This window comes from Phyllobates terribilis, unplaced genomic scaffold (assembly GCF_046119375.1).
Source record: "Phyllobates terribilis strain yellow unplaced genomic scaffold, ASM4611937v1 Scaffold_9__5_contigs__length_417890890, whole genome shotgun sequence".
In the NCBI taxonomy this organism is placed as follows: Eukaryota; Metazoa; Chordata; class Amphibia; order Anura; family Dendrobatidae; genus Phyllobates; species Phyllobates terribilis.
The window spans coordinates 354,003,699-354,015,228 of NW_027362769.1; the positions used below are offsets into that span (position 1 = coordinate 354,003,699).

The window sequence follows — 11,530 nt, forward strand, 5'->3', positions numbered from 1 at the left end:
ACTTCTCACGGACAAGCCATGAGACAGGGGAGTCAAGAGGTCCGGGGTCAAATGCCAAGAGAATTCATCATAAACAGAGGGGCAAGACAAAAAGAAAAAACAGGTCACAGTCCGAGGTCAGAATTCCAGGGAGGTAGCAGATAGAGACAAAGGGGCTAGGCAAAAGGATGTTCAAAAGCAAGGTCCAAGATTGGGCAACAAAATATCAGAATAACAGAGCACTAGAGAACAAGGCACACACACCACCAAGCTAAAGCTACGAATGGCACCCATTATCAACTAACTAAATAGCCAGGTAATCATTCAGAACGGGAGACACCTGAACGAAAACCAGCAGGCCAGACCTAAATGGGCTAAATGGGTGGCTAGGCTGTCAATCACAATACTGACTACCCAGCATGGCCCTTCATTTTATAGAGCGGCTGAGCTGTCACTCACTGTGTCCCTAGGGCCTTGTGAATGGCAGGATCATGACATGGACATTTCATATCTACTATAGGGAGGGGGTGGTTGGAAGAAATAAGGTATTCAATATACAAGGTGACTCGCCCCTTATTAGCTCACGGGTCCAGTTACAGATCTGAGATTTTAATATTACAATCTAGGCCATCCTGGAATCTTGAGCCCAGGACCGGGCATATAAAAGATGTGTTACACAATGGAAAAGTGTCTGCATGTGGGGGTCAGCTTCAGACGGATGTCATCCATAAATCTTTTCTTCTACCCTCAAGGAAACAGAAGAATAACATTAAACAGAAATGTTTAGGTATTTCTGTTATTTCTCCCTTTTTATTTTATAACTGTTTTGCTTATCTGTGTATAACTTTATTTTTCTCTTTTATACCTTTTCTTGTAAGCACTTTATTTTTTAGCTTAAAACTTTATTAAGTTTGGTACTTGGATGCTCTAAAGAATCCACAGCCTTTCTGTGAGTAGACGGCCTTTTGACTGTCAGACAGTGATATCTATTTTGGGGACCCAGCACTACGTGTGTTTGGTGGCAGCTGTGTTGTGTATGCAGGGTGTGTGGTGGACTGTCAGGTGTGATTTATGATCACTTTGCAGCTTATAACAGACATTGAGTGCAAGATTGAGTGAGAAGATAAATTAATCCTTGTAGGTGCACCCAATGTCACGTACTGAGAATTGTAGACGTGACGCCAGACTCATGTAGTATTCCAGCCATCATGTTTAGTGATGTACATAGAGAAAGCCTATGCTCCCTGTTTTACTATGACACTTTTAATTTTGCACGCATAGTTAGTGACAAATTGAAAGAAAATGGTGTAGCTCCTGTGTCGATGCAGAGCAGCTCATTGACTTCAGTGATGTCAATCAAGATATGACAATCGATGGCTTTGCACAGTTGGACACTGCAGCCGCACTCACATAATATCATTGCCGGCTCTTCTTACTGTCTGCGGCCATGGTTTGGTACTGTACTGCAGACAGGAGCCAACAATGAGAGCCGACAATAACACTGAGAGTCCGATTGCAGAATCAGGCAGCTTGAATGCTGTCAATCAAAATATGACAGTCCTCAGTATGCAAATTGTGTGCACAAAATGATGCATTTAATTCTTGGCCATGTCAGGTATGTACAAAAGCCCACTTGCACACTGCCTCTCAGCGCTGTTTCTCTGTGTGACATGCAGAAGTTGCTTCCTAAGAATCCAGCAACTGTTACAAATAACACAAGCACAGCAGACAGGAAGTGTTGTGCTTCAGAAGCATCCAGCAACTAGAGGGGTTAACACAGTCACAGGAGACAGGGAGTATTTTAGTAGAGCCCCAGGGGGATTGTGGGGAACTTGTTATTGTAGTCTGGCTGAAGCCGAAGAGAAAGGTAGCGTGTTATCTGTATCTGACAGAAGGCATCTGAACAGGATTCAGATCAGGAGAGAAACTAAAAACAGGTCAGATAAACTCCCTGAACTAACAGTGCAGAGTATTATCAGGCAGGAAGATAAGGACTGTAAGGAATTGTGTCACAGGGATCATCTCCCTCATCAAACCCTCCCCCTTCCATATCCATGCAGGATAAAGAATGCTGTGTACTATTCTGTCCTTGTGAAGGAAAAGCATATGGTTGTGTATGCATAGAAGTTTGCTGCTAAGAGATTTAATCTATGCTGAATTATGCTACTGAAGAGACTGTAATACTGTGCTTTGTGAAGAAACTACTGTATTGTTACTGGAGCCGGTTGCTCAAGAAACTCAGACTGTACTGTAATGAAGATTGTTGCTGTAATATCCCTGAATTGCACTGGCCGTGCTTCAGATTAAATTCCACTGTTAAACTGTTGAAAAAGACTCTTGTCAGATGTGTCTGGTCAGCAATTGAATCTATTATGTGCCTGAGAGAAGCTGCAGCCTATGGTCGCCCTGAGTAACGGTTCCCCCAGGATTCCTAAGAATTCATTAAACCCGTCTCGCCCTATCTGAACCTAGCGGCGTGCATGTAACATCTGCCCAGCACCTGCCTCTTTAAATTGTTTGATAGCACAATGTCTGATTTCCTTACCTGGCACTTCATGTCACCCAGACAATGAGCTATCAATCAAGCTAGAGTCTGGTGCTGGGCAGGCAGACAACTCGGGGGGGCAGAGACTTGTTGAGTGCTATGTTACCCTAAGAGCACTTGCCACCTAATTTGCATATGAATGAAAACGCTAATCACTCAGAAATGCAGCAACAGATAGAAGGTGTCAATGGATTCACTGCACATTTATTTAGTTTTGAACAGGTTGATCTTACTGACAGATTCCTTTCAATCTCAGTGACTGTGACAGTAGGTGAGAATCATACGTAAATTAGAAGAACAAATTTGTTCCATGCTTGTTCTAGTCTAAAAATTAGAAAACCTTAATGGAAATTGAATGGCCTGGGAAGGAGACATTAATAATCGGAAGACCAAAAAGGCAAAGCCCCAATAAATATTACCCCCTCTCTAATAGGTCATTAAAATGTAACATTTATTTGTCTCAATTAAAAAATCATGTGATGAGGTGATAGTTAAAATAATTCATATTTGCCTTTATTATTTATTTTGGATATGTAAATTAGCGATTGTATCTTTGTATCAAGATATTACCCTGGGGTAACATCAGCACATAGATAGGCAAATATTGAATATCTTAAAATTAAAAAATGAAGCACATGTCCTAGATCGGGGTCATCAGGGGATGTGTCACGGGAATACTATGACAGTGAGGGGTAAGAAGATTGCGGCGTCTGGCCAAATGTGCACCTGCACTAGTTGGATCTGCTTTGCCTTCCAGTTAGTTGTACAGATTTCCCTTGGTCTGTTGTTGCAAAGGTTAAACATTTCTTGAGTTTGTCTCCTAGAGCTCTCTATCCTTTGTTATCTCAGCTGTTCTGAGTTCTCCACTCCCATCTGGTATAATTACTCACCTCTTAGCTTGAGTAGTTGCCAGTGATAGCTTGCTATAACCTGATTTGGAGATGGAGGTGTGAGCTGTGTGAAGAGAGGTCGTCTAAGAGTCATCTCCGGAGATATCTGTTTGGAAGTTTGTTTGAGTGTCTTCCTTTGCCTTATGGTCTATTTGGTTTGCCTCACCTAATCCTTCCCCTTACCCCTTTCTGTAGTCTGGGAGCGCGTTGAGTCATTGTTGTTTCTTTTATCCTTGTTTGTTTCCCGTTGTGTCTTTGTGTTAGAGTGGGACTAATTGTCAGGATTACTGCTGTCCTTCCACAGTTTGACCACTAGTGACTGCTATTGTTCACTTTAATAATCGTGCTGCAATCCCACTCCTTACCACTGGAGGCTGCTGTTGTGTTCTGCAATTGCCCTTTACTAAGATGGCAGATTCTGAACCTGTGGAATCAATCTTGTTTCCTTTTTGGGCCTACTTAAAGCCACATGGATCGCTCACTCATTGCTTGAGTATTGTGTCTAGCTGTTAGCCTAGTTCCAGTCTCCTGCTCTTGGACTGTCTTACCCAGACTGTTCTCACCTATCTGCGGATTGTTTCCTACAACTTTTTTGTTATATCCAAGAACTTCTACTACCACTTGTTGTTCCTGCTTTTGCTCCTTCGGCCACTGGTTTGCAGCAGTGCTACACCAGTTTCATAACACTAGTGTAACTGCTGCCCTACACACTAGTCAGGGTCTTTCTCAGGGTAAAACAGGGATAGGAAAGTGATCGCCGCACAAAGTGAAAAAACCCATCTAGGGACGCTAGGCAGCTTAGGGTTGCGCAGGGCAAGTGTCAGGGCTGCCCCCCTTGAATCTTTCCTTAGTGGAAGAGCTCCCTTTCCTTTCATTCTCACCATGTGCCATCTTGCTTCTGGCAGAAGTGTGACAAGATGGGATCCTAGCAAGATGATGCCGATCTATCGGTGAACCATGTTGGAAGAACATGTGCTGGATGTTTGAGTTTTAATACATTCAATATTTGCCTATGTGCTGATCTATTATCTTTAATACAAGGAGATAAGCAATTGCTACTTTAAATATCCCAAATCAATAATAGTGCTAAATATGAATTATTTTAACTATTACATTATCACATGATTTTTTTAATCAAGACAAATAAAAGTAAAATTTTAATGACCTGTTAGAGTGGGGGTGATACTTAGTGGGGCTTTGTCTTCTGATTATTAATGTCTCCTTCCCAAACCATTCAGTCTCCATTATTGTAAATCAAAAAGGCTAAATATTATTTTCAAACCAGCATTTGTGAAAAAAATATTTTTGTTTTTGCTTGTAGGATAGTGTCAAAAGAGGTATTTTGGCATTTTACAGACCAAACACCACTGAAGACTGCAGGAAGCTGCTAGCTGTGATCCAAAATCACTCCTAACTACTTGGTGGAGGATGCAGGCACTTGTTCTATGAAAAAATGCTTGTCTTGAAATGGGCTCTTACATTGTGAATGTGAAAAACAACTTGTCAATGAATGTATTGAGGCATATTTGTCATGCTAAATGAGTACAAAAAAAACTATCTTTCATGACTTGAACTATATTTATTGTAACGGGTCTGGGAGGTGGAACCTCTGAGCAACTATACAAAGGGGCAGTCCTTGTAAGGAAGCGGGTGGCTCCCTGGGAAGGCGGGCAGGTAGTCACGGCAAGTGACAGGGACAGTCTCTGGGTAGAAGGGCAGGAAGTCATGGCAAGTGACGGGGACAGTCTCTTGACAGGCGGATGGTCACGGCAAGTGACAGCAGGGAAGAGTCTCTAGACGGGCAGGTGGTCACGGCAAGTGACAGCAGGGAAAGAGTCTCTAGACGGGCAGGTGGTCACGGCAAGTGACAGCAGGGAAGAGTCTCTAGATAGGCTAGCAGGCAGGTAGCAGGTGAGCGCTCCCAGGTGAGCGGGCAAGAGTCTCTGGACAGGCAGGTGGTCACGGCAAGTGACGGCAGAGCCTCCAGGTAGGCTAGCAGGCAGGTAGCAGGTGAGCGCTCCCAGGTGAGCGGGCAAGAGTCTCTGGACAGGCAGGTGGTCACGGCAAGTGACGGCAGAGCCTCCATGTAGGCTAGCAGGCAGGTAGCAGGTGAGCGCTCCCAGGTGAGCGGGCAAGAGTCTCTGGACAGGCAGGTGGTCACAGCAAGTGACGGCTAAGCCTCCAAGTAGGCTAGCAGGTAGGTAGCAGGTAAGCGCTCTCAGGTGAGCGAGTAAGAGTCTCTGGACAAGCAGGTGGTCACAGCAAGTGACGGCAGAGCCTCCATGTAGGCTAGCAGGCAGGTAGCAGGTGAGCGCTCCCAGGTGAGCGGGCAAGAGTCTCTGGACAGGCAGGTGGTCACAGCAAGTGACGGCTAAGCCTCCAGGTAGGCTAGCAGGTAGGTAGCAGGTAAGCGCTCTCAGGTGAGCGAGTAAGAGTCTCTGGACAAGCAGGTGGTCACAGCAAGTGACGGATAAGCCTCCAGGTAGGCTAGCAGGCAGGTAGCAGGTGAGCGCTCCCAGGTGAGCGAGTAAGAGTCTCTGGACTGGCAGGCAGGTATCAGGCAGGTATCTGGCAGGTACTTCCTGGTCCGCAGGCGGACTGATCCATAGACAGACTGGCAGGTGCTGGTAGGCAGACTGTCGGACCACAGGATAGCAAGCAGGTAAGCAGATATCAGGCAGGTATCAGGCAGGTATCAAACAGGAATCTGGCAGGTGACTGGCAGGTAACTGGTAACGGGACCTGAGGGCTGAAGCAGAGTTGAAAGGCTTTGCAACAACATTGCTCGGGCACCTCCATTTTGGAGGAGGTGCCTTATATATGGTGAGGTCCTCCGGCCATTGGCCGGGGACTCCTTAGGACGGCGCGCGCGGCCCCTTTAAGAGAGGGGGAGCGCGCGCGCGCCCTAAGCATAGAGGCCGGGAAGCAGCGCGCGCTGCCAGCAGAGCGGGAGGAAGACGCCGGGCACGGAGCGGAGAGGTGAGGGGAACGGTGTCCCTGCCTAGCAGGAGGCAGGGACGCCGACGCTACATTTATCATGTATTTTAGACACTTTCTGCTCTTTGGCCAAAAGAATCCTAACTAAAAAGGGCATGGCTTATTGGGAAAGAGGTGTAGCTTAACAGGACACATAGTTGAGGCACACATTTCTGGCATAAAGTAAGGAAATTAAAAAGTGGTGTCAGCGAACGCCTCCCCACATCCCCCCATACCCATGAGTTACATGATGGCCGAAAAATGGTTCACCCGATTGTTCAGCTGGCAGCTATGTCACCCGGCACTTGCTTAAATGAATCTGACATAGAAGAGGCTTGTATCAAGGCCAATTAGTCATGTGGACTAAATACTGAATCCAACATTGGGTTAAATTAGTGTCACAGTTTTACTGCGACAGAGAGGGGCCATGGTGTCTGATTTCACATACTCCTGCAGTGATTAGAAGCAGTTCACCATCATATTAAACAGTGCAGATTTCTGCTAAGAGTGCATGGGTTAAATCTGTTCAGTTGAGAGTCTCTGAAGCTTTCCTGCTTTGATGAACTCAGCTGTTCAGTGTTGGCCACTCCCCCTCTTGCCAGTGTTAGTTTTATACTACCTGGTGTGGAGTTGGAGGTGTTTGTTGAGGAGGCATTTGGAGTGTTGATCTTAAGACTTTTGCTTGGTGATTTGTCTGTGTGCATATCCTCATCCTCTCCTATTTTGTTGTTCCTTCCTTTTACTTCCCGCTGTTCCACTCTGTTGTTTGTGAGTGCATTTTTGTATGATTGGTATTTTCATTTATCCTTGTACGTCTTCCCTTGTTAGTCTGGTTGGTGAATTCTTACATACAACTACTCCTTACTTCCTTGGGTGGTTGAGGGGACAGATAAGGGCTGATTCAGGAGTTCAGCAAGGAACGTGGCACCGGCATATTCACTATTAGAAGTAATCCGGGGAGCAGTAATAGCAAGGGCGCACCTAGCTTTAGGGTTAGGGAAGGAGCCCCTACCCCCGGGATATCAAACTACAATCACATGACAATTAGGGAGTGAGATTAAAAGGATTATTAGATCTTCACCCTTAAGCACCTAGAGGAGTTGGGGGCAGGGAATCCCCAGGTGGCTACATGCGGATTAGTCTGAGTTGGTAACAGCACGTAGATGGACTGAAAACACCAAGTAGTGGTTTCTAGATAACCGGTTGTTGTGTGTCTGTGTATCTATTTCTATGTGTGCCCGGTTAACAATATTTTTCCATTTTCACCTAGATTATATTGTGATATTTAGATAGATTTCCACTGGTGTGAGTTATTAGTCAGGTCAGGTGTTGTGCGGTTGCAAAGTAAACGTGATCAGCAACAGTAGAAGCAGGAAAAAATAAACCTCAGCATATGGCAGGAACCTAATGAACCCTATTGGTCAGAGAAAGGGTCGTGGATGAGAATCCCTTATAAAGTCTAGAAGTCTAGAACACATGGACATTAGCTTACGTCCATGGTATTTACCATGCACTAGCCCTTTAATAAGTCAAGACTTTAAAGCATGTGGAACATCGAGAGCAGCAGAAATGAAGAAGTAAAGCACTGTGCAGAAGAAAGCAATTGGTCAGTGACTAATGTGTGCCAGAATTATTCATAGCATCGAGTGCAAGTGTTTAATCAATGCGAATATTTTTTTTTTCTCTAAAATTTTGCCTTTTTCATGCGCTGTAGCCCCCCAAAAATATACAGTAGTAACCTCTTATTAGCACATCAAAGTGCTCAATCTATGGCAAGATAAGAACTGCCATAGAGGATCAGACTGACCTTATAGAGCATTGTTTCCAAAACCCTGTCCTCACAGCCCCCAACACATCATGTTTTCACAATTGCCTTAACATTGCATAGGTGAGAGAACTTGTGGCAATTTCTGATGCCTTGATGATAGTTCCATCACATGTGCAATACTAAGGAAATCCTGAAAATATGATCTGTTGTGGGCAGTGAGGACTGAAGTTTGAGAAACACCCTTGTAGAACATCAAGGGCACCACTGATGGCCTCAGGTTCCAGCACTCAATAATGGTCCACTAATGCCAACGGTTTAGTGGAAGACAACCCCAATAGGAGATGACTTTGTAGCTGATCAATTACTATTAGAGTTTATTCCTTATGGGATGATTTTGGCATAATCTATCAGAATTTATCGATGGTATGTGATAATGTGCACATGTCCTGTGTAGTTGGAGGATGGACCCAGACTATCTGGAGGGAAAGTATACTGTAGATGTTGGGGGCTAAACCTCACATCTTATATATAACACTGAAAACTATATGATAAAACAATATCTCCAGTGAAACTTACGAAACAAAAAGACTACAGAGGAACTGCTACACGTTCTTGAGAAAAAAGTTTAACCACTAAACTTTATGTTGTGCATGTTCTCTGTAGACTGTGTCAACACAGATAAGCATTGCCTTGGGTTCTGATAACACCTCCTGAAAGTCTGCCGTGAGTATTTGCTTATTTTAGCAATAATTTTTTTTAAATTTTACATGGACAAAGAAAACAAGAGTGGGAATGAGAGAATTGCAATTGCTGTACGAATGGAGTTGAAGTATAAAAGCAATCAGTAGGCAATTCAAGATTATATGGAACCTGATAAACTGTAAGCTACAAAAGAACTCTTGGTTTAATGGAGGTCCCACTGAGGTCATCAGAATAAAACAAGGAAAGAGGTAGAGAAGAGAAGGCGAGAGGGTGAGATCCACCAGACTAGGCAATTGTGGGTGGAAACTCAAGCAGACAATTTTGTGTGTGAGGTCCAACATGGACATGTACACTGGAATATATCCTGTTGGTCCAGAAAAAATAGATGTAAAGTTTTCTCATGTTATCTGTCAAGAAAACATGAGAAATAGTAATTTGGGAAAATGTAGGCACATGGGAAACACATTTATTGAAAAGGACTTCCCAAGGGTTTTTGTGAATATTGCAACTTGCTAAGGAGTAGATAAGTGAATAGGTTCTAATCCCTAATCTTTTGATCTTGGGCAGGTAACCAGATGTGAAACATGTCAATTATACTGGGGCAACTTCTAAAACAAGAGGAATATCCAGGGATTGCATGGGAATTGTGAGCTTGTTAGGTACTCGAAGGTTGGTTTCCCCCATTAAAGTTTTGAGAATGACTTTGGGGGAGTAGGACCAAGGTTTGAGACCATTAAGTTTCCGCTAAGATGGATCCTACATCTGATTTCCATTTGTAGACGTAAGTTAAGTGTGTATAGAAGGGGGCATGGATCAAGTGTGAATGTATCAACAAAAGTTGTTGCATTTGTTATGTGTTTTATGGTTTATAAAACAAGAAAATCTATTCTGTCTTTTATATTTAGTTGCTAGTGTTGACAGCCTGACAAATTGGGGATAACCATTTAAGAGATATTTTATAGCCTGATATAACAATTACACATTTCTGTATAATACATTGTAATATTAATTTTTTTCAGGTTGTTTGTTTCTGAGAATAAATGTTCATATTCTCTTTTGTCTCTTTTTTTCCATCCTGCAGTTTCTAGCCATGGACCATGACATTTTTGAAAACTTCTGTTATGAACTCTGGGATTTACTACGTTCTGAAGATCTAAGAGCCTTATCTCCTAGCACAGACCATCCATCCCATATACAATACTTCAGCTTTGTGCTCTCCATAATTACTTGTGTCATCGGATTTGCCGCCAACCTTCTTGTCATCTTTGTCACTGGATTCTTAATGAAGAAGAACAAATATAAAATCTGGTTCCTGAACTTGGCTTTGGCAGATTTCGCTTTTCTTCTGTTTCTACCCCTCAAGGCTGTGTCTATAATAAGAGGAAAATGGCCATATGGGTCCGTTGTGTGCAAAGTCTACAACTTCCTTACCTTGGTTAATATGTACGCCAGTATTTACATCCTCACAGTGCTGACTATTGATCGCGCCTTGTCTGTCGCTAAACCAATATGGCACTTGAGGTTTCATTCTCAAAAATTTTGCTGCTTTATGTGCGCACTCATCTGGGTATCATCGGCCCTATGCAGTATTCCAGCCATCATCTATAGTGATGTACATGAAGACCAATGCACCCTGTCTTACTATGACTCTTCTCTTATTGCAAACATATTAAGTTACAGATTAGAAGAAGATAAGATGTACGATGAGCCAAGGGAAAGCTGCGGAAATATCTCACACTTTTCAGATTCTGAAAGAACTGAGATAGTCACAGATTGGAGGGAAAGGACTGTTACAACAGAGCGTATTGTAGTGCCGCTTGCAGTAGTTGGTTATGTCATCCCGCTGTGTGTGATCTTGTCCTCCAACATCATCATCGCTTTCCGTGTGAAGAATTCCATGATGGTGGCAACTTCCAGACTCTACAGATTGGTGATTATTGGATTTATGAGCTTTTTCTGTACCAGAACTCCATATGTTTTAACCTATATCACTTTCTTGGGTTCTGTTTACACTATGAATATGATGTTGTGGTATAAACTATCCGTAATTTTTCCACTGTTATTCACCATATCGGCTACTAACAGTTTACTAAATCCAGTGATTTATGTTCTAGTAATAAAGCAAGCAAGAAATGAACTTCTACATTTTTTCGGAAGAAGTAAATTGAGAGTGATACAAAGGTCTTTGACAACTTCTTCTTCTCATCACTACAATTTACCTTCTGCTCCAGTGGTGTCTACCAGGACGTTAAGTGCTGACAATTGTGCTGCGGTTATTTGACAAGATCTTCAGAAATCATGGCAAAATTGACCCATTTGTGGCACAATTTTTGAAGATCATTGAATAAAAGGTCATTTTTACCGTGATTTTGGAAAATCGTAGCAAAAATATGTAATGCGATTGCATGTATGAACATACCCTCATTTTTTCTACAGTTGAACTTTTAGCTACACAAGAATATGATAGTTCAGGATTATGAGTCTCTAAATGAAGGTCTGTTCACAACTACTGTATATTTTTCAATTGCTATTTCCAAATAGCGCAATTTAATTTGTCCTGTAGCATGTATATGTGTGACTATGTATAAAGTGTATATGTTGCCTCTTTTGCATTTATCGCATTGCATTTCTGTTATATTGTGTTGTGTTACAAGTTCTGCTGATGCCACT

At 43.0% G+C, this 11,530-nt stretch overlaps 1 protein-coding gene across 1 annotated transcript; it reads left to right on the forward strand.

Moving 5' to 3' along the window:
- The first annotated feature begins 8,798 nt into the window (after positions 1 to 8,798).
- Positions 8,799 to 11,160, forward strand: LOC141161004 (chemerin-like receptor 1). Its single transcript, XM_073645796.1, has 2 exons — positions 8,799 to 8,881; positions 9,942 to 11,160. Exon 2 carries the CDS (start codon positions 9,951 to 9,953, stop codon positions 11,139 to 11,141), a length of 1,191 nt encoding a protein of 396 aa, XP_073501897.1. The 5' UTR covers positions 8,799 to 8,881; positions 9,942 to 9,950; the 3' UTR covers positions 11,142 to 11,160.
- The last annotated feature ends 370 nt before the right edge of the window (positions 11,161 to 11,530 follow it).

What these genes read in the sequence shown, in the direction of transcription:
- LOC141161004 (XM_073645796.1), top strand. Translation starts at nt 9,951, where the DNA reads ATGGACCATGACATTTTTGAAAACTTCTGTTATGAACTCTGGGATTTA.